General features: G+C 38.3%; 1 protein-coding gene across 4 annotated transcripts in view; it reads right to left on the bottom strand.

The window, feature by feature from the left end:
• LOC102298846 (unconventional myosin-VI) overlaps positions 1-23,867 on the bottom strand; it is a 37,982-nt gene that overhangs the window by 6,544 nt on the left and 7,571 nt on the right. Inside the window, exons 9-30 of one of the 4 annotated variants that reach the window (XM_005925735.3) lie at positions 23,649-23,813; positions 22,945-23,025; positions 22,061-22,069; positions 20,995-21,175; positions 18,757-18,901; positions 17,370-17,527; positions 17,139-17,230; positions 16,547-16,619; positions 15,098-15,225; positions 14,315-14,410; positions 12,759-12,929; positions 11,569-11,607; positions 11,307-11,400; positions 10,345-10,475; positions 10,030-10,107; positions 9,787-9,916; positions 7,079-7,169; positions 6,256-6,406; positions 4,775-4,983; positions 4,131-4,209; positions 465-625; positions 286-336 (exon numbers count right to left, since the gene is read on the bottom strand). In XM_005925735.3, the coding sequence (XP_005925797.1) occupies positions 286-336; positions 465-625; positions 4,131-4,209; positions 4,775-4,983; positions 6,256-6,406; positions 7,079-7,169; positions 9,787-9,916; positions 10,030-10,107; positions 10,345-10,475; positions 11,307-11,400; positions 11,569-11,607; positions 12,759-12,929; positions 14,315-14,410; positions 15,098-15,225; positions 16,547-16,619; positions 17,139-17,230; positions 17,370-17,527; positions 18,757-18,901; positions 20,995-21,175; positions 22,061-22,069; positions 22,945-23,025; positions 23,649-23,813 (2,513 nt within the window). The remainder of the gene's footprint in view (positions 1-285; positions 337-464; positions 626-4,130; positions 4,210-4,774; positions 4,984-6,255; positions 6,407-7,078; positions 7,170-9,786; positions 9,917-10,029; positions 10,108-10,344; positions 10,476-11,306; positions 11,401-11,568; positions 11,608-12,758; positions 12,930-14,314; positions 14,411-15,097; positions 15,226-16,546; positions 16,620-17,138; positions 17,231-17,369; positions 17,528-18,756; positions 18,902-20,994; positions 21,176-22,060; positions 22,070-22,944; positions 23,026-23,648; positions 23,814-23,867) is intronic. The other 3 variants (XM_005925736.3, XM_005925737.3, XM_005925738.3) reach the window with 3 other exon arrangements.

Here is a 23,867-nt window from a genome sequence, read left to right as displayed (position 1 = left end):
ATGAATTATCTTCTGATTCGTGTTAAAATTTGCTTTTGTAAAAGAAAAAGCAATCATGCAGATCATCAAAAAATTAGACTGGAGTGTTTTTTTCAGAATAAGGATTACAGATTTGTGTGTTGTTTTTGCATCATTGCTATAATCTTGCAGATATTTTAAGCGACTTAGCGATTCAGGACTACGACAGCAATTAAGCGAGTAAGGGAGTTAGTGAGTGAATCACTACTGCTGGTGTTAGGTACACTTGGACACTGGCAGTTACGGAAAGCTGCACTGATATCTTACATGGCTCTGGCTGAGGATGAAGAGATAGGAAGATCTGAAAAAAACTCATCACTGGGAGAAAACACAGCAACAGGAGAAAAGGCAGTTACACAAGCAAACTGACGTCAATAGTGCTTATTTACTGTGTACAGAATACATCTGTATGCAAATGTGGGCACTGTGCTTTACATATACATTACCTGCGCAGGGCTGCATCCATCTGGCTTTCATCAGTTATGAGCTCGGCCTCATTCTGAGCGATTCTCATGGCTAACTCCCTGTCTCTTCTCTCCTGCTCGAGTACGGCAGCACGTTGGGCCTGCTCCTCACGTTCCTGAGCCAACTGGATTTCAAGCTCGGCCTGTAAACGGACACATAAACACAAAAGTATCGTAACACAGTACTTAATTCATCTGCCTAATGTGTCGATAAACCTAGCTCCAGTCAAAATACTATAATACTAATTATATTATAATACTATTATATACCAGACAGCACAGAGATGTGTTTGCCCAATGTGCCCAAGCCTGATTAGAGTTATTTATCCACCTTTTGGGCTGCTAATAAAGCTTTAGTGGTTATTTGTCTAGACAGAACAAAGCAAACAACTGAGAAACATTCAAAAGTTGGGAGATTTTTATAGACTTGACCCAAATTCAAAGTCCAGGTTTTTATGTGTTCATTTTTTCATTTTAACTAGCTAAGAGAAAGCTGTAACATAAATCAACAAATCAATAAATATTCATGTATATAGGCTGCATAGTGTGCATTCTTCTCCTGTGTCTTATTATAGAAAGCCTCTAATGAAGTCCTCATTGCATACTTTTCTCTGAGGAGCTTTAAATATGAATACCTCTCCAGGTGAGAATATACTGCATTATTCATATTGTAGGGTGGCAGCTGTGTTACATGACCAGAGTGAAGCACGAGGGCTGAAACTCGACTGGAGAACACCCGAAACAATACATACTCTTTGGCACTGTCCTCGGGATTTTGACAACGTTTCCTGAATATACCAAATTGAATGTATTGTTTGTAAAATGAGGCATTGACTGACACCCTCATTTATTTCACAAGAAACACCAAGTTAAAAAAAAAGAAAGACAGAAAAAGGAAAAGGAAATGGCTGCAGAAATTACCAAAGTTATTTGTGCTGAAAAATATTCATTATACAACAGCGAACTACAGGAACACCACATGGGAAGTTTTTGTCTGAGCGGTGTTCCTTCAAGAAAATAAGCTCTGCAGAATTGAAGTGAGAGATATTGTGCTAGGGTAAGCTGTGTCATGGCTGAAAATAGCAGAGAACATAAAGCCAAATTCTATGAAAGTCACAGCAGACACCCATGGAAAGTTTACTGTTGAAGTCTGAGCTGTGGATCAAACCAGTTTTCCAAACAGTGTTCTTGGACATGTGGCTTATGACAGCCGGGTCTCACTTCAAGGGAAAAAAGTGCATACAGATGTCCAACTGGACTGGGGTGAATAAAAATGGGAGGATGGGTCAGGGCGGCTTTAGACATGAAAAGTAAGGAAAGGTGAGATATAAAAATAGACCTGAAAAAGAAAAAAAATGGTGTAGCATCAAGGTCAGAGGAGAGAACGGATAAACAGTACTGAAACAAAAATCAGCAAACACATAGAGCTGGAAAAGGTGGCAAAGTGGAGATGAGATTAAGGGGCATGATAATAAAACACTGGACAGAACAAGGTGGGATTAACTAGTTTAGTTAACAGAAACCAGGCAGAAGTGGAGTCATCAGTCAAGACCCTGTGGGTAATCCACTGGGAGTCCAACCAATGTCATGACCCAGCTGTTGCTGTAGGACACCAAACAGCAAATAAATGTTACAGCTGTAGGCAGCATTTGCCAGCAAGGGGAAACATTAGAGCCATTTCCATGGCTTTGGAGCTACATTATTTGGAGGTACATCGCTTTAGGTGTGTAATTTGTCAATTTTAACACCTTTGCTCGAAATCAAATATTAAAAATAGGCTTTTAAGGTGAAGCCGGTATATTGCTCTGTTTATTACACAGTTGTGTGAAAAAGAAGTTTTCACTCAGTGAAAAACTAAGTAACCATTACAGCTTCTATAGGAATTAAGAGCATAAGTAGCAGCCAGGTGATACTAATCAAATGCACCTCATTAACTGATCATTAGGAATTGTGAGCACTTCTATGAAAGCAGCGATTTTAGCATTTTGCTTTGTCTTTGTCTGGAGCATTCAGGTGTGTGTTAACACAACAGCACAAACCTTCCAGGAGTGGACCTCCCACCAAATTTTATTTTGGAATAATTAAGTTTGAGCCAAATAATCTTATGTTTGCACATAATGAACAGCTCCATATTTGGCACAAAAACCCAGACATAGCATATCAGCATAAATACCTCATACCAACTCTCAAGCACATTGGTGGAGAGGAGACAATTAGGCTACGTACACACTGCAGGTCTTAATGCTCAATTTTGATTTTTTGATCAAATCCGACTTTTTTGTCTGCTTGTTCACACTACAAATAAAATGTGACAGCAAACGCGCTCTAGTGTGAACCCTCAAAGCGGCCCGCATGTGCAAAAGAAGACGTCACACACAACGCGCTCTGTTCAGACCCAGACCAAACAGTATTGTTTGACTGATGGCCCTTAAAATGAAGACTTGTTTCGGACTTTACGTTTCCCAATTTTACTTAAAGTTATAAGGTTATTTTGTTATTTACATATGGCCTAATAATTATCCTTATTGCTGTTTTAGAGAGGAGCGGTGCTTCAAAGGATAGTTGCAGATTTCTGTCAGAATCTGCAGATTATACAGAACAAATAAAATGTTCACGTTTCTCCAACGTTGTCTTCCTAACAGTTTCACTGACATCTACACTAAATGGCCAGAAATGATGTCTTCTCTGGCGCTGATAATCGGCATCTGTCTTGTTTCAGTGACGTAAAAGACGGATTTAATGCGACATGACCATTCAAACAGCAGTCGCTTTCTAAAACATCAGATATGTATTGGATTTAGTACCACATACGAAAGTGACCCCGATCGGATTTGAAAATATCGGATTTGTGCCGTTCACACTGTCATACCATGATCGGATATGGGTCGCATAGGGTCAAAAAAATCGGATTTGATGCGCTTTCGCCTGCAGTGTGAACGTAGCCTTAGAGCTTCTTTCATATCCACACCTTGCAGTCATTGAGTTGATCATAAAGTCCTTTCTATTTCAAAGTATTCTAGGGTGAAATCTGAAACCATCTACTTTACAGCTAAAGCATGGCCCAAACTAGATCATACACCAGGGATATAATTCTAAGCACAGCTGCAAATTTACAACAAAATGAAAAAGAAAAGAATCAAAGTGTTGCAATGGCCCAGAGCTCAATCTGATTGAAATGCCATGGCGGGACATTAAGCGATTTGTGCAAAAATGAATGCCTGTAAACTTCAATGAACTGAAGCAATGCTGTACAGATGAGTGGGCCAAAATTCCTCTACGGCGATGTGAGAGACAGACAAAAACATACTGAAAAGGGTTACTTCAAATTATTACACAAGCAACTGAATCACAGGCAGGACTTAATTTTTCATAGGACTGTGAAAATTGTTTTTTCACACGATTCTATGAGTGCAACCAGTAAAGCACTATTTTTTATTTTAATCCAAGGACTGAAATTGTCTGCCACTGCAGTGGAGTGCAGGTCATTTATAAGAAGCTTAAATAAAAACTGCAAGGCTTTCATTAAATTCATTCAGTGGAGTTAAAGTAGAATTTTGAAGAAGTTAGTAGTTGTTAGTTTTCCAATTTTTACGTTTTTACTTTTCAACAGAAGAGCACAGAAGTATTCAATGGGGAAATTTTCCAAACCTGCATGGCCTTGTCCTCTTCCTCTCTCTTTTTTCTGTCCTCCTCATCTTGCTTTCTTTTCAGCTCCATCTCTGCTTTCCTAAAATGTTGAGACAAAAAGGAAAATCAGAATATTTACTAAAAACAACATTTCTGAAAGTGTCAAAAAATGTTTCCTCCCCAGGCTGATTGCTCTAGAGGCCAGTGTGCCACATCAGTGAAGCACAGACCCCACTTTTGTCTTTTATTGTCTTTTGAGTCACAGTTGTTTTACACTAAAACTGTGTTTAATAATCACATTTTGGTTGCTAAACGATTGAGTGGAGTTGAACATATTTATTTTACATCTAACCTTGCAGCGTTTTATCTGTGCTTCTCAGGAGAGCTGTTAGAGCTCTGTGCAGGACTAACTTCCCTGCAGCTTTTATTGCACTTACGCTTTTTTTGGCCAATTGAAACATTGTCTGCACTTTACCCATCTGCTCTTCTTTGTACTCCACTCTGTATGAAATGAGTGGACGTAAATTAGACTGTTAGTTTTTCTTCTTCTGGTTTCTTGGTGTGGAGTAGGGGATAAAAGTTTGTTTCTCCCAAGGCAATACTAGGAGAATCAATGTACATTATACACAAACACATATACTAGTAATTTTGCACTTAGCACTTACAGTCGTCTCTCTTCTTCCTCCTGTTTGCGTTGCTGCTCTTCCTGCTCCCTGCTCTTTCTCTCTTTCTCCATCTCGTCCTCGATGCATTTCAGCCTCTCGCTCTCTTCTTCCTCCTGCTTCTTCTTTTGCATGGAAGCAAGCAGCTGCTCTGAACGTTTCACCAGTCCTTGATACTCCGTGTCAATCTCCTTCCTGGTCATCAGTGTGGTCTAGTTGTTCAACAAAACAGCAAAGGATGATTGGAAAGGATAAAGTAGAAATACATGTTTTTATTCTGCTGTTCAACCATCAGATTTTGGGCCTCAGGTCTGAGTGGAGTTCAAACATGGCTCTCACAATGTATTTATCAGTATTAAAAACTGATCAAATGCCGATAGGATGTTAGCAGGCTAGCATGAGTGTGCTAGAATGAAAATATGCCCTGTGCTGATTTGAATTTGAATCATAAAGAAGAGTCACAAATGCCCAAACTTGCCACACTTTTCTGATTCCATAGCACAACCATCCCATGTGGCTACAAGTTAGACACTGACTGACATTGTGTGTACGTGTCACTTGAGTGCCACAGCCACAATGCCCACTTCTCCACGCACTTGTCAGACAATCAGCAGGGGGAGAAGAGGTCACCATATTGTGCACATTCATAAGAATGAGCCACTAACAGCATCACAGGGAGGGAAGATGACAAGGTCTTGTCCCTATTGTACAATGGTCTGATTGACAGGCACTGGCATCTCATGCATTATTCACAACGAGATGTCGTGCCATAAACAACTTCTACATACTTAGAACACCGTAAGTGTCAACAGCAGGGGTGTTAATAGGCTAACAAATCAAGATTAGGAGGGCGGAGTGGCTTATTTGGATAGAGGGGGGAGAAAGAGCTAGGAGTCAATGGTTCTTTAGTGTGAGTCAGGATACTTCAAGGAACCTATGAGCTCTCTAACTTGTTAATTAGATACAGGCCACTACCAAAGAGAAAATCAAAACTACTGGAGAATACAGTGCCCAGATATCTGGATGATTTGCTGTACCTAGAGGGTCCAATAAAGTGGGTGTTTATTGCACAGGGAGGGCTGGGATTTCAATAGCCAAGTCCAATCATTTAGAAAAACAACCCCGCTAAATTAAATTATTGGAGAGAAGAAGAATCTTGCTCTACAAGCTCTTCTTTTTATCCTCAGGTGAGTGAAAATATTGATTCTGGAGGATAAAATGAGAATGGCCACTGCAAGACAGACTATAGTGTATAACTCCAGGATGAGGTCTTCGTCTAAAAGTGCCACAGAGCTAAAAGTCTGCATGCAGGTAGCAATATACAATAAATATGAGGCAGTAAGGCTTCAAACAATCTATCTGATCTGAAAAATCTTCCCTTACCTAAAATACATAGTTCAAAAGAACAAAATATCCCACATACAGTACATACAGAGAAAACTCAGAGTCTATTATGCTTTGAACCAAAAATTAAAAGTCCTCACCTTTATCTTCGCTAACAGAGCATCTATGGCGGCAGCCAGCTCCTGAACTTGCTTGGCCATCTCCTGTTTTCCCTCCTTCAGCCCATTCACCACCTCATTGAACCTTTCCATGTGTTTCTTCAGGTTTCGAACCTTCACCATACCATCGATTCTGTGGGCCGTGATAAAAATGCAGACTTACAAATGAGTATATTACTAAGAAATGAAAGCATAAGAGTTTTATTATAATGACCGCTAATAAAATAACCCTGTTAAAGACCTCATTTAGTCCAACTGAGGAAAATGCATTTTAGTTTTCTCTCTTTTATTACATCCCTCATTTATGTGAAAAGAAAGTGATGCCTTTGCATTTTAGCACTTGAAAGGAATTAAAAGATCAATGAATGTTTCCTCATCTTTGGATTTATTTTATTTGCATATTACACATGAACTCAATTCTCAGTTCTTTTGTGGAACTGATGATATAAATGTGTGAATGCCAGCATGAACGTTTCCTGTGCACAAACTGCCACTCACCCACTCTCAATCAAAATCTCATTGCAAGGAACTATCTGAAAACACATGTACAATGAGACACTTCCCATATAGTGACACTCCATTTCTCCACAGTCCACTGATGACTTTTTAGATTGATTTAAACTTGTACATGCTTGATATAGGAAAGCCATCAAAACCTACCAAGTGTGAACCAGTTTCAAGAAAAAGCAAACTGAGAGTGCAAAGTGAAAAAAAGACAGCAAATTGCACAGAAAAGCAGAAATGATGCTGCATGTGTTTGTGGGCTTGTATAAGTTCTGGGTCCCAGCAACAGGAGGAGACTCACCGTGGCTTATGCTTCTTCTTAGACAACCACATGCGGACAGTCTTTTGCATCTTGATGCAGGCCACAGCTCTGTAACTCATCTTGTTCTTAACTAAAAAGAAAGAAAATACTTTTTCACAAAGCATAGAATCAAACCTACTTTCAATGACTGCATACCTTAAATCCTATATAATTTTTATACATCTTTGTACTTGGTGGCATAACAATCCTGCTCTAGTAATAGGTTATGCAAGGACAAGGTTTTGAAGAATCAAATAAAATATGAAATGCAGTAGTAAAAACAATACTTTAAAAGATAAACACCAGAAAACCTTGAGAGTGAGCACTCATAATAACATAAACACTAAATCCTCCTTCTTTTGTGCTGTTTTGTAGCAGTGTATACACCTGAGACTGCCACCTGTCTGTCTGTCCTGCACTCTCTCTCTCTGGTTGTGGAATAAAAGTATGAACATGTATTTATAAGTTACACTTGTGCTTGAATCCTGCACACATTTGATTTCCATGTGTGACAACTGCAATTGTCCAGAGTGAGGACAGACTGAGGGACCCACTGCTGCACATCATCTGTGAGGCTTTGCACCCCTGATGATCCACCAGGACAAACTCAGCAGTGTGTGAGGAAGAGGAGGAGAAAGAGCCAGCAGCAGCTGACAGATGGAGAGAATAGACAGACTGTTCCCTGTTTGTGAAGGACTGCTGGAAAAGTTTAACATAACTAATTGTCTGTCCTGAATCAGTCTTATTAGGTAATGTTCAAATAATGTTATCATCCCAGTGTTTTCAGTGTGGGAGAAAGTACTCAGGGACTTCAAGTTACACACTACGAAAGGCAGCAACAAGTTTAATGTTCAGAAACCTAAAGTATGTATCAGCAGCAGAATGGAGCTAAAAACAAATGTTTGATTCAGTTCTATGAAGCTTTGAGTATTTTGGATTAGTAGCACTGCTGTGTTTGTTGCATCATATTGCTGTAATTGTTTATATGCTTTATATATTCTGGGGTAAGTTGATCTATAGTGTTACATCATATTCTATAAGGATGTTATGTGTTTGTATACTTTCTGGCCAGTTTGACCCATTTAACAGACGTCAGCCTGTTTAAGGCTCTGATATCTATTCTGTATGACTTAAAGCAGTTATGACATGGTCTGATTTTCTCACCCAATAAAGGAATATTTAATATATCAGTCTACTCTTCATTCTATCAGAAACAGTTATCACAGCTCGTACATTTTCTTTTTATACATATATGTAAGCATTGAGCCAAATTTAGTAATGCCAACATATTAAACGAACAATATTTGTCTCTTATATATGATACATCTATATACACACTGTCAAAGATACTTGTCTTTGAGTGAAGATTTAAGGTGATAGGAAATATAAATAAATGCAACTTGAATCTTTACTGTACTTGACACGGAGTTCAAACTCACTGCTGTAATAACTAATAATGATTAATATAATAACTATAATATTGGCCATATTATATTTACATTACCAAAGTGAGATGACTTTAGTCTCATGAACAACATCAGCTAATTGTTATTTACTAGCTAATCTTAAATGACTGTTCAGTACAGAAATGAAGCCCAACAATCATGTTTTACAGTCCTGTGGTCTCAGCCTCAGATACTTCTCAAATCACACAAAGCTCATGTAGAAACAAATGTACAAAGCTGTATGAAACGTTTCCAGCTGTTAGTATCATGGTTGCTAGGCAACCTGGGCAGCGCGACGGAGGCTAGACCGTCCCATTTCACAAGCCTACAAGCCTCGCACTTCCGGCCTCAGCAGTCTTTGAGTACGCGGCCCTTGAGGACCGTTAAGGCTGCAGACCCTGAATTGGGATACAGCCATACATACATGTTTTGGTTCGTGCAACTGGTCCGTCGGGTTATTGCCTCCCCAGAAACATTTCCATTGTGTTTTGTGTGCTTTTGCAGTGTTTTTCTTTTTGCAGCATTTTTCTTTTTGCAGCATTTTTCTTCTTGCAAATGTTTTCTGAAGTTGCAGTCCGTTTGGCCTCTCAGGGCCACCGTAGCACAAACTACTATAATAGCTATTATTAACCAGCAGCAGTACACTATAAAAAGCTTTCTTTCACCTGCTCACCCACACAAACAAAGCAGCGATAATAAGATGAAGCACTGAAATCACAGGAAGGAAATAATGTCCAGGACCAGGGGTATAAATTTACTCAGGCCACTTACCCACAGAGTATGCGGTCAAGCAGAGGCAGCGTTCTGTTATAGCTGCCATGTAATTTCATTTTATGCTTTTGCACATACACACAGAAGCCAGCCTGCACTTTGTTAAATTGTGGAAATCAATAGCTTGGCACTGACTGTAATGGTACAAGGAACTGCTTTTAGAATACTATTCAATCTTGCTGGAGGCTGCTTCATTTGATGTTCTGAAAGAAAAATCAGTGTAAAAGCACAAACCCAGGTGACGAAGTGTACGGCAGCAAAAAGGGACTCTCTATTTAAGCTACAAAGAGGCTGCTAATGTTCGACAGTAATTTCATGTTTGTTCAGTCTCCTTAAAAGATGGTAAATGATTTCAAATAAACTACAGCAAAAACAGAGGAATGACATAACACAAAGAAAACTGAAATTATTTGACTATATTACAAATATTATTGCTTGCATATCTAAAGCTGGTTGGCTACTTATTTTAAATTCTTCACAAAATGAACTTACGTTTGATGACAGACAAGCAGCACCACTGGACCTTCTTCCAGAGGCTGCACACCAGCCACTTGTTGACTTTCTTCAGCAGCTCTGCGAGGTGGTCTGGATCAGACTTCATGATCTGGTCGAACTCGGCAAACTGGCGCACACACACAGCCAAATGTCAAGTTATAATTCAGTCAAATTTAGTATTAATGAAGATATTATGGCTAACAGATTCGTATGTAATGATCTACAACATTAATATTTTACCTTTCCGGGGCGGAAGAACACCCTTGTCAGTCCAAACTTGAAGTCCTTATCATTCAATCCTAGAGCTTTGAACAAAGCCTAATAGAAGAACAACATTCAATCACTCAACAATATCGTATAAGTGCAGGGTTTCAGGCTACTAAACTGTTTATATTTGTTAATCATTTCCTAAGTGGGTCAGTGTGCCTTTTTTTTTGCATTGCAAATTACACAACTAATTAGGATTTACTTTAAACAGATTAGCTTGTTGTTTAAACTCGACTGTAGACGCTGGATTTCTTCAGTGAAACAGAAAACTATTCAACTTAAGCCCACCTTGCAGAAAAGCCGAGGATTCAGCCGTGTAAGCTTATCCGGCATATACTGCTTATACATGTTGTAAAGCTCATGGAAAGGAGCCCTGGAGGGGAAGCCCCCCTGCATCAGGTCCAACACCGACACCATTCCTAATCATGAGAAACACACAAAGAGAGAAAGTAATCAGAAAAACACATCATCCCTGACGGGTAACATGCATGTATGTGAGAAAACCTCCATGCCTATCCAAGAGGGGCACAATAGCACAATCTACTTTAATGTGTTCTCATTCATAAAGGCTGTTGCAGGATTATATTGACATTAATTATTGAAAACACCAGCAACCTTTACCCAAATATTTTTTCTATCCCTCCTCTGTACATGTCCAAACCATCTTGAGTCTGTAACTTGGGCACTTCCAGCTAGGTCTCCTGCCTTTTCTTTAGTACCATCTCCAAACACCATAGCACATCTCACTACCATCCAGAAAACCTTTCACTCTTGCTGCTGTCCTTCTGTCATCCAATCCGCCCCTCCTGCACTCTCTTCTTCCCCTCTCTTGAGTACTAACATCCCAGATATTTAAACTACAACTACAACACCACCTTTCTTACGTCTATCTTCACCATTCCACCTGTCTCCCTCTCATCTGTCTTTCTTCTAGTGACATTTATTCTTCTCGTCTCCAAGAAGAATGAAACATTTCACAATATCATCTGCAAATATCACAATACATGTAGACTCCCACTTGACTTCAAGTGTTATTGTGCCCATTACCACCGCAAATAAAAAAAGGCTCAGAGCCAATCACTGACATAATCCCACTTCCACCTTGAAACCATCTGAAGTGCTTCAAAGAGCAAGTCAGACTAACCTGTTGAAACTCTTCCATTAACAGTGGAGCTAAACACGGAAGTATTTTAATTCTCTTAAAGATTATAAATTATAACTATTTAATCAAAACACTGTTTTGGTTTTACCTGAGCATTGCAGCTGGGAGAGAATAAGAGCTCCTTCAAACTGATGGCTGACCATCTTCAGATTGGGTTTTACACAGCGGATGAAACTTGAACCCTGTTAAAACAAAGACTAATTAGGAAATATTGGTCAAACATACACAAAATGCATTTTATAACATCCATTTTGTGTGCACAGTAAACACAAAGGCTGTAATAATGTTTTTAGACTCTGAGAAAAAGGATAGAAAATAGACGGCGAAACAGAGATGTAAATTTTACTTACAGTGCTACGAAGCTTCTCCAGCAGCAGATTCAGTTGTGTCTGTGTGTTAAAACAGACAAAAGGAAATGCTTATTTTTTATTTTGGGTATTTGTGGTGAAGGTCGCCAAGACACACATGCTGGAGAATACGTACAGGGTGGGGAGCAGTTATATATAGTCATGCAAGACCCCAAAGCACAGTAAATATCGTGCATCTCTTTTATGCAAAGAGACTGATCATTACAACAAAGGATATTTATCTTTCTAATTTTCTCTCCCCATAACACAATCTAGCTGTTTATCTCTTTGTAAAATAGTGTGTAAGATGCACACAGTCCTTGTGCTTGAGTCCACATCTGGTGAATAAGTGATGATGACAAAGAAGCTACGTTAGTAATACACAAACTCAGAGACTTTGAAAAGATGGTGCGATGATGTAAAGGTTTGAAATGGTGCACAAACACTTTTTATTCATCGAAAAAGACAGCCCAACACATGGAGCTGGGAGATAAGTCATGAGCAGCCTTGTATTACTTTGGTCTCTGTGATACGTAAGAAATGCACTTGAAAGTTGTGTACTTTCGCTTTTGTGTGAAACCCCGAGTGTCTCATCTCTTCTCTCTTTTATTTCTTTCCACTAGCCCTGCTTTCTAACTCCTCTCTAGTATACCTCAAGCTGACTTTATCCAGCTTTATCCACCAAGGAAGGATTTCTCAGAGGAAAGAATTGGAAGACTGGAGGATATCTAAGAGGGGGACCTTGAATAAAGGAAGGGAAACAGGGATGAGAAGAAGAGTGGAAAGGAGAAAAGTCACAGGAAAGGTCTGGATGTTAGAGTTGGTTTATTTTTTTAAATCACAAATCTGAAACCTAATAAGGATAGTGATAATTGTGTTTTTACTTTTAAAGTCCAAAACAACAAATTTCTTAAATCAAGAAAATAAAATTCAAAATGTAAACCTACATAATGAAACCGTGGAAAAATTCCAGGATGCACAAAAGTCAAAATTAAAGCATTTCATCTTTAATTTGGACGACATGTGATACAATAATATGAAATATTATAGCGCCTTAGTGTTTGGTATGAAAAAGTGCAATATTTAAATTTTTTGGTAAAGTTAAGGGGTTTTGTTCACGTGTAGTTATGATATGTTTATGTTCAAGGACTTTTTCTAACAGTCAAGAAACTACCTTTAACCGTCACTCTGACCTTGAACTTATTCCCAACGCTGATGAAGCTGAGCTTCCCCGCCTTCTGTTTGGAGTCCTTGGAGGTGTTGGAGTTCTCAAACAGCTCTCGAACAAATTTGTCTTTTGATTCACAAACTAAGCTTTCCAAGGACATGTGGAGGGCATCATTATTCTTCTCCACAAACCGAATCTGAGAGTGCACACAGACAAATCCATACATGTACAATCACGAAAGACCTTTATACATATTAATAGAAGTCAAACCCAATGCAGGATGTGTCAGTCAGTAAAACGTATGGAACATGTTGTACCAGGACAACACGTGTGTTTTTAATTCACTGTGATAATAATGTTTTTAACTATCTATCATATGCATTAAAAAATTTATAATTGTGAAAAAACCAATAACAAAAATAAATAAAAATAACAAGCCGCGTGCTTAATATGTCATGCTTATATGTTACTAACAATTATGGACAATGACACAGTATTTGTAGTTTTGCCTCTCTACACCACCACAGTGGGCTTTAAATCAAACAGTAAGGGTGTGATGAAAGAGCAGACATTCAGCTTTATTTAAGGGGTGTAACAAAAGCATTGAATAAACTGTTGAGGTCATTTTTATTCAAAGGCCCAAATAGTATATTAATATAATGAATGTTTTAAATCCTTTAGGTATAGAACCCATGAACATCACCAAATACTGTGTTTCCTCCCTTCAGTTGTTCAGACAGGACGTTGCTCTTTACTGCAGCCTCCTTCAGCTGCTTCTTGTTTGTGCATGTTGGTTTGGGGTCAAGCGACTGACTTGGTTACTGAAGAATATCCAATTTCTTTACCTTGAGAAACTATCAGGTTGCTTTTGCAATGATTTGGATCATTATCCATTTGGATTGTGAAGCTCTGGCTGATCTGTTTTATAGCATTTGGCTGAATCTGAGCAGAGAGATTCTTCTATCAACAGTCACATCATTGATAAACAGTAGTAACCTGGTTCCACTGACAGGGTTTAATGCCCATGCCATAACATTGGCTCCAACAAGTATGAAAAATAATGTGCTATGCTTCATATCATTAACCCCTTCATTGCTTATCCATATGTTTCTTTTACCATTATTACAAGTTCATCTTGGTCTCATCTGTCCAGAGAGTTTTTACAAAACTGTGCAGGCTTTTTAGGTGTTTTCATGGGAAAGTCTAATCTAGCTTTCCTGTTCCTGGTTGTAACTAGTGGTTTGCTCCTTGTTCTAAGCCCCTGTCTTTCCATTCATGACATTCATGAATAGATGTGTCTTGATTCTAGACCTTAGTTCCACCGAGCAGCTAACGGAACAAAAGTTCAATACTTGGAATTGTCTCCAGAACTTTTATCTTCACATTTTGCCATGGAATAACAAGGGAACAGGGCTCCTCTGGCCATAGAAGTGCTTTCCACTGTGGTGGTGTACTGGGGGCAAAATACCAAAAAATACTTATGAACGTGTAAAAATAGAGGTGAAACATATTTTCATATTGGATCTTGTCAGTACAACTCAGTCCCAATAGCCATACGTGATAATGAGTGTTAAGAATTACTGTTTCATAGCAGACTGCTCCAGCAAAGTGTCTGATGATAAAGCCTTCATCGTCCCGGAGAGTCCTGTGAATGGTCAGCTTTGACTTTCTGGGAACCTAAGACAGAAACGATCAAAGTAAATCATATCATGCTAAAACACATACAGTATATTGATTTCATATTAAACCCATCCATCATCGTGTCTACAGCAGACTTTTGTTTGTCCACATGACGATTGAGTCATCAGGTCTTCTTTATCTTCATCATTAGCTATTTAACAGGTGTAACCTGGATCAGATGATTTCACTTTAAATGTGAAATGTCTTTGCAAGTCAAGTTTTTTACAGGGTTTACAGGGCATTAGGTTAGTAAATGAACATCATTAAGAGCCTATGTACACTGCATAGCAGAGTTTAGCTCTTGGATTAAATTCTTCTCTCTATTAATATCTATATCTATATATCTGAGTAGCAACTATCCCTAATGCAGTGTGGCTGCAAGCAGCCTCCTCTTATCTTAAGCCCGAACTAGTGTCAAGGCAACATATTTAAAAAGATTTCATGCATGCAGAAATACAGGCGAAGTGACAAACAATAGCAGCAAAGGCAGCGACAGATGGAGGGAGTAAGATTGTGCGTCATTCACATAAGTGTTGTAACAAACAGGAAGAGTAAAAATGATTACAATGACAGTCCTGTCTTTAGTCTAACATAGAATGAATAATAGGAGAACAAAGGAGAAAAAGCAAAAAAAGAAGGGAAAAGTGAATAACAAAGAGAGAAAGGATAAGGATGAAGTCTGACCGTGAGTCTGAAGTGGTCTTTATGCTTGCTGTGAACAGCCTGTGCAAAGTGTTGGTCACTGGCTTGTGGGAGACGGTTCTCTTCATCCAAAATGTCCAGGATTCCCGTCAGCTTTGCTTCCACTAGATCTGGAAACGTCAAATATTTGTCCATCAGCCACAGCATTGTGACATTAAGTCCAGACAGAATTTTTGTGAATAACAATCCTTTCATTCCTATTGTCCTAAATATTAGCTGACTAAATCTGAAAAATAATTTATGTTAACATCTCAAAGCAAGTGATATCCATTCATCCTTAAAATTTAAAATATTTAAAAACGTTTTTAGAAACAACAAAGAGCATTCACGTAGAATAATGTGGAAATCACAAAAGCAATAATGAAACAAGTTGGAAAGAAATCACAAAACACTCTGTTCCTCGATATAGATTTATTGGAAATTTCCACTGCTTATCATATCTGGAATATGAATATTCAGAGCACAAAATGTTCGTCAGGATGCTCATTTAGCCAAATAACTGAATTATTCATCTGACATCCTGCGCTTGGAAAATAATCTAATGGCCAAGGACCTCCAAAAAAAAAAAAAATTTGCATGAACAAGCACCTGTGCATAAATCCTGAAGATTGATGAGTGAATTAATGGCCAACCCAAACGGTCATTTGCAAGTCATAAATGTTATTCATGGCTGTCAGTTAACCTCACACCTGAATAATCACAGCCTTTGAAATACAAATCAAACTGCTTCACCTTGATACACTGACTACTTCATCCCATTAATTCGAGGATTCATTCGAGGACATAGGCAACGACAACAAGGTGGTGGTGGGGGGGTATCATTTCGCTGTATTCTCATAGCACAATAGGGCAGTGAAACCCACAAATACTCATCGCGCTTGCTCCCTTCAGACACAGGGATGTGCCAGCTCCGAGGATAATGAGAAGTCGGTATTTTTGTCCCCCTGACAGGTGTATTTTCACTGCTGTGACGCGAAGCCTAGAGGAATGGCCCAAATTAATGTCATGTGGGTGAGCTGATGTTACACTTGAACTAACCTCGGTACATTTGTGGTGTGTGAGCTCTACAGAGAGTCACAACAATCTCTGTACATTTGCTATTTTGCAGTGCAAGCTCTCAAAGGCGACACTTCATGGTTATGATGCCCCAGAGTGTCAGTCTATCGACCTGTTTTCACTTACAAGAACCATCCAAGGTACGGACAGATACCAGGTAACAAATTAAAGAAAAAAAGCAAAGCAACATAAAGTCTCTGGAGGGATTAAACACCATTCTTCCAAAAGATATTAGCACATTTTGGGTGGTGCTTTTACGAATGCTTCATCACAGGACAAAGTTCCCGTTTGGTCATTTGGAAAAAGCTGAAATCAGCCATTTTATCAGCTTCAGGAGGAGATGTGGTCAAAGCAAAGAAGCTGGCACAGACTCACCTATGCAGTCCTGGTTGTCAACATAATGCACCTCATTCACACCCAGCCCTTCCTTTTGATAGAGCTCTTGCTCCTGTAAAAACATGATCAAATATCAAAAATCAACACTGAAAACAAGACTCACTCTACAAGTTTGTAAAAGTTAATTCAGATTATTCTGAGTGGCCTTACAATATCCAATATCCATAACAATATCCATCTCCAAAAAAGAAACAAAAACCAAAAAACAAATAGAAACATCAAACCAACAATATGTGATTCAGATAACGAGAAAGAGGCTAAAGCCAGAATTGTGGCACACTAATTGGAGACCTTGGAAGAGAATAACGTTAAGAGATCACAGGAGAGAAACATGCGTTATCGTGTCCCTTGAGAAATTAGTATTCTAATGAATATGAGAGAGATGGGGGTGAAGATAAAAGTGAGAAAACAGAGAAAGAAACAAAAGAAAAGCTTAGCATGCCAACAACTTCCACCTGCCTCATGAAAGAGTCAGTAAGTTTGGCTTATCAGTGACATGATGTGGCAGGTTTCCCAGGATAAAGAAGTAAACTGCCCCAAAATCAACTCAATTCACCCAGGGCTCACCCACCTCCTTGAGAATACGTTCGTTGAAGAACTGTTGCAGTTTCTCATTGCAGTAATTGATACAGAACTGCTCAAAGCTGTTATGCTCAAAATACTCTAAGAAGAAATAAACAGAAAACACACATTTCAATTATTTAAGAAAATGAAATGTTTTTATGTTAGTGGATGAAATGTTAAAGCCAGTAGAAAAAAGAAATCATACAGTAAATTTAGATCTTTTTCTGTATATTATTACCAAACCCAGCAATGTCCAACACTCCAATAAAGTTGGAGGAGGTCTCGAAGGGGAAGCACTGGTTCACTCGTTTGACCACGTGATCGAAGAGGCGGCTGTACACAGCCTTGGCCAGGGCATCGCGGGCATTGTTTGCTTGCTCCACCTTTAGAGGCACCCTGGAGAGAGACACAAAGTGGGGCATTGACACAGTCCAAAACTGGGACATGCCTGTGTCTTATTAAACCTCCCTCTTTTACTTTTTATAATTAAACCAAAAGTTTTGTTGCGTCGATGTGACACTTTTTGCTGCCCAGTATCTTTCCACCTTTTGTTCCAGGTTATTCTTAAAAATGTGGAATTCTGTGCCAAAGACAAGATATTCAAATTAAAATCTGAACCTTGAACTTAAACTTTATTTTTAAATATTTAAAGAGGGGACTGATGACAAAGTGCAGCTCCACAGTGGCTAAGAGTTCAACTCGGCAGTCCCAGCTGGAAAGCAGATGAATTTCAAATAAAAAGGTTTCGCACTTGCCATATCTTTACCTCTATTTTCTTTTGATATTCAACACACCCAACCCAATCCAAAAAGCCCTTATCCGTTACAAACAGTAACAGCAGTAATAGACTGCAGGGAAAACACATGAGATCTTTACAGTTTATCTCAGTGACAGGCGTTTTTATCTGTTGCAGTGTTTCATGCACACCCCAATGCATTCAACGCCCCCTCTGTTATCCTCAGCCTTACAGGGCCAGGGTGGATTTGTCTGAGGCTTAATGACAAAACCAACCCCCCCTCTTATCTCCACCTGCTCCCTTGACACCCGGGCTTGTACTGTACTGCAGCCATGCTCCCCTCCCTGCCTCCTCAGATACAGGCTGCATTATTTATGTGGCGAAAATACTTCCAGGCCAGGCCAGCATCTGGCCCTCCTGAAATATTAATTTAGCAAACCTGGCCCCATCACTCCAACACCACATCATCACAAAAATGACACAAGAGCACTGCCAATGCCATATTCTAGTCTGAACATGCTCTATTTAACCCGACAAAAAAAAAAAATCACAATAACAAAGCTTGACTAGTTAAAATACTACTATACAAAAAGTATTAATATATATTTGTGCGACTGGTGTACTCAAATAGACAAGGCTGCAACTGACTTAGTTATATTAATTCGATTTTGTTCACTGTCAGGATAAGTAGAGCAAAGCCCATCTTACCACTGCCCGGGTCTTATTTGAATTTTTCCCTGACTACAGATATTTTATCTGCAGTATATTTCTTCAGTCAGTTCAGTGACTTCAGACTGTTTGAAACGACTGTGGCTTCCTAATAAAATGAACTTTGTCTCTAAACAAAACCACTCAAAAAAGACGATCAAAACTGTGCCGGTCCTCTTACTTGATAACTGTTCCTTTGGCGCCCCCTGCTGTAGTGAGCATCACCCTTGTTGTGAGGCTGACGCGTAGGTCATCCTGATCCAGGCCCAACAAATCAGCACAGTACTGAAGAGAGTCGTTGGACTGATTCTTCAGGACACAGCCACCTAAGACAAATAGCAACACACATAAGCATTAAAAAGGACTTTTTATAGCAAACTGTCGTTCTGTATGTGCAAGACTCTTCTTCTCTACGTCGTTATAATCTGCTAACTGGAACTGTAAGACTCATTTTTCTGAGTTTTCTTTTGGCAACCAAACTCAACCAAATCATACTATAAGAAAGGTGTAAGTAAAATCTAATTTTAAAAGTGATGCTGTTCAAAGTGTAAGTAAAAACAAAATGCATCTTACAAGCAAATCTCATAAGACCTTATTTTACTGACAACGGAACATAACAAATGTTTGAATTGAGAAAATCTAGCATTTTAAGAAAAATATTTGCTCATTTTGATATCGATGCCAGCAAAATATCTCAAAAAAGTTGGGACAAGATAACAAAAGGGTTTAAAAAGACAGCTTTCTAAAAGGGAAAAAAAGTTAGCGGTTCATCAATACATGAAAAAACTGCCTACAAATTATGGCACATTTTTGGAATACTTTTCCCACACATAAAATTTCAAAGACTTTAAATATCTCATTATCTGTATCATGAAAAGATTCAGAGAATCTGGAGAAAGCTCTGTGTGTAAGAGACAAGGCTGAAAGTCAACATTGGATGCCTGTGATCTTTGAGCCTTCTTGCAGCACTGTATTAAAAAAAAAAAAAACAGGATTCTGTTGTGGAAATCACAGGCTCAGGAACACCATAATTAACTGTCTGTGAATACAGGTCACTGAAACTGCAGGTTAAAGCTCTATCATGCAAAGAAGAAGGCATATTTGAACACGATCCAGAGACGCTGCCATTTTCTCTGCGTCAAAACTCATGTACAATGAACTGAAGCAAAGTGGAAAACTGTTCTGTGCTCAGACGAATTGAAATGTGAAATTCTTTTTGGAAAATACAGACTCCGCATCTTCAAGAGGACGAGGATTATCCAGCTTGTTATCAAGTTTTAAAGCCTGCATCTTTGATGGAATTAGCAGTCTGCAAACCTGGAAAGATACCATCAATGCTGAAAGGTATATAAAGTTTTAGAGCAACATATGCTCTCATCAAGACATGTTTTTCAGAGGCCTTGCATATTTCAGCAAGACAATGCGAAACCACATAGCAATTCTCTTACATCAGCAAGGCTTCATAGTAGAAGAGTCTGGATGCTGAACTGACCCACCTGTAGTCCAGACCTTTCACCAACTAAAAACATTTGATGCATCATTAAATGGAAGAAATGACAGTGAAAACTCTGTTAAACAGCTAGTACCCAATATCAGATAACCAACATCATTCCTATCTCAGCAATATTGCTCCTCTGTTTTCAGACATTTACAGACTGTTGCTAAAAGAAGAGGGGATGCTACACAGTGGTAAACATGGAGCTATACCAACTTTTCTGATATTTGTTGCTTCTATCAAATTCATGTTTTAATGATACAGTAAATAGCAATAAATTAGCAAATCATTCTGTTCTCATTTATATTTTACAGTGTCCTAACTTTTCGGGGAATTTGATTTATAGCAGCACCAAGCATGAATAAGTGTTCTAACAAGGTGTTTGTGTGAGCGAGAACTGTACTGAAGTGAGAGAGAAACTGGGCACCCAGAGGAGTTTGAAAGTACACTCACAGAGATTTTGATTATAGACACAGAATGAGAAAGAACGAGGAAGAAAAATAAATGGAACAAGAGCTCATGTTTACTCGGGTAACAGATGCTCTTTTTCATCACAACTCCAGATTTATCTGTGGTGACACTTTTCTTAAAACTCCATATTGGATTCCATGTGCTAAGATTCAATAAAAAAGTAAATAGATATTGATTTGTTTTGCTCATTACTATGGGCAGCTTATTGAGTTTAATGGCATATTTTGAAATGTAAAAAAATCCTGTGAAGTAGAGAAAACAGAAAAGCAAGGTAAAAATGGACGATGCTGGTCTCAGAAATGACTAACTGCTTCTGAGAAGATAAGCATTAAAAAAAAAAAAGCTACAGCAAAAAAAAATCCCTACCCCACACAGAAAGTCAAAGTTCTTGAAAATGACTTCATATTATTCTAAATGTTTTGCAAGGTATTGCACAGATAATGTTTATCTAACCCGAAGAGCTGCCTGTTTCCTCAAAATCAATGTTGCCCAGATGCAGGACACCGGCAACAACCCTGAACAGGTCCAGCTTCTCTGTGTCATTCAGACCAATCTTTTTCATGGCCTCACACATCCTGTTAAAGTCACCGTGGTCATCCAGAAGAGGGTCCTTTAGTGCGCCCGTCTTTACGTGCTGCAAAAGACACGAAAGTTAGAAACCACAAAGTGACAGGAAGTGTTTAAAAAGTCAGCTCAAATCAAGATTTACTCAAGCATCATGATATAATCATTTGTAAATGGTATCTATGTTCTAGAAAATTCATTAACTTGATGTTGTATAATGAGTAAATCTGATTTAGAACTGAACTGGACCCAACAGCTCCCACTAAATAGAAAAGCCACACGTATGAGGTAAAACTGAACAAACGCAAACATTTTACAACAGCAGGTTAAAAGAACCTTCACCAGCAGCACACAGCAAGCAGGAAATCCTTAAAACTAGGGCTGCTCAGCTGTCGTAACAGCTGAATAAAGCAGAAAGGCCAGGAATACAGTGAAATAATCTAATCAGTGAAATAGAACCTATTAGAAATCATCAGGAAACTAAATTGGAGATTAATTATATAGTAATAGTTACTATAACAAGGCGTGTAGAGTTATGCCTAAATATTGAGTCCTGATTATACTTTAATATAAGAAGCACAGGTTGAGTGATGGGAACTGAATCCTTTAATTTTTCATGTTTTATTAAGGTTAATTTTCAAAAAAAAAAAGAGAACATTCAAAATGAAATCTTAATTGTACTTCTTTGGGAAAAAAAAACACTCTAATTATGCTCCACTGCACTGTATAACTGGCAGAAGTTGATTCTTTTTATATTTCTATTTAAACACCATCTGCACCAAAGCAAATCCAAACCAGGCATGCACACGCAAAGAAGAGGAAGCAAGCGCTCATGTTTCCTGTTTGAACTACAAACAGCAGCATGTAAAACCAGAGAGTGTCAGTCTTCAGTTTAGGAAACTCATAGGAAAAAGAGCAGGAAGCACAGAAAGTAACACACAGAAAGAAACATCACCTTATTGTCCTATATATAACAAAAATGTGGTGGGAACAAACAAATACACAATTATTTAATTAGCAGCACACATTTACTAGTGATGCACACTTTTCCTTACATCCACAGAGCTCACTTGCCTTTCATCATTAAATAAGTAAAAATTTAGTGAGAAAAAAACATCTGCAAGCATATAAACAAACACACCTATGACATTTAGTGCTAGTTTGACTTATGAATCATTCAAGCATTAAAATCATTCAACATTAGTTCAAACCCAAGGGATGAACTAATGTTGCGACTACATATAAGGTGCAAAGAACCTATTTTAAATCATAAATTTTAATAATTTGTTACTAGTAGGCTGTTGCAAGAACACAGTTTGCTAACATCAAGTAACTATCATTTAAAACCAAAGTATACATGTTCTCATTAAGCTTTTCTTCATGACTCTTTCATTTTGAATGAAATTTTCGTAGAAGATATTTATAAAAAAAACAAGAAGTAAAATGAACATAATAATTAGTCCCTAAGGGACCAACTTCTAATCGTTCCATATTAATTAGACGTCTTCTGAACAATGCATTATTTTTTTGTGTTATTTATAATTTGCTAAATTCACATATCTTGGCATAAAATATTGGTATCAACAAGTTCCTGCATATCAACTCAGTTTGGCAATATACTTTCTTAGCTACAATCTGGGATTTGTTTTGAACTTTCCTCACTGTTGGGAACGTAAAAATATCTATTTTTCATTCTGCATAAGAAAGAACTCTAAAGTGTCCCTTGTTTCTTCTTACAAAGGTAATTTAAGTGTTAAAACAGAATTCAGATTAATACCCAACGTTTAATTATTATTTCATATTTTGGGCCAGAAGGATTAAGTCAGGACACGACATTACCTCAGGACTCTTACGATTCTGCATGATTTGTTTGTCGGAGTCCTTACTGGCAAAATATCTGGTGCATCCTCGGTTCAGGTACTGCAACAGAGAAAAAAAACACTTAGAAACATTTTAATATGTTTAGTATTTTAATAAATTCAATTTATTCATGGTGGCAAATCTACTGAGGATGTTTATATTGATTTTCATCACTGAAAAAATCTACTCTGCTGTCTCCAAATATTGCTCCACAGCTGACTAGTAGTGGATTGCATGAAGTAATTGCCTCTGTTGATGTGGGTGTCGCCTCAGGGACTTGATACGATGATAAACATCTGAGGGAACAGCTTGAAATGCTTGTTGTTCTGTTAACCATTGTTTTGTAGAGTATTTAGAGGAAAGTAAAAGCCATGGTAAACACTTTAATACTCTCTCTCTCCCCTACTAAGCTGATAATTGCATCCTAAAGAGCCAAAATTCAATTGTGAACTATTATGTTACTGAAGGGCTTTTGATCACACTTGGGAGGATGTCTTGGATTTAAGACAATTACATTGCTAAAAATAACCTCATGTGACATCTAGTGGGCCTCCACAGAAATGCTAACCAATAGAAAAATACCAAAAAGATGTTTGTAGTGTCAATATAGCTAATTAATAATAATAAAAAACTTCTTTCAGTTGGCAGTTGGCAAATTAATAAAAACCTCTGCACCCACTGACCCTGAAACTATCTGGAGAGTCAAGGTGTAATTTCTTCTTTAGGTCTTCAGATGCTCCCGCACAAAGTCTGTAGAAGATGTGGTAGTTCCTCTCTTCATTACTTTGCATGCAAATCCTTGACTTCTCCAACAAGTAATGTGAGACGAATCCACCCACAACTGCATTCTGGTAGCACAAGGGAAAAAAATCAAGTCTTCAGTGCAAATTTTAAAACTGATG

The sequence above is a fragment of the Haplochromis burtoni genome, unplaced genomic scaffold (genome assembly GCF_018398535.1).
Source record: "Haplochromis burtoni strain Fernald_Lab_line unplaced genomic scaffold, NCSU_Asbu1 Contig_86, whole genome shotgun sequence".
Lineage (NCBI taxonomy): Eukaryota > Metazoa > Chordata > Actinopteri > Cichliformes > Cichlidae > Haplochromis > Haplochromis burtoni.
This window is presented reverse-complemented; position numbering and strand designations above follow the sequence as displayed.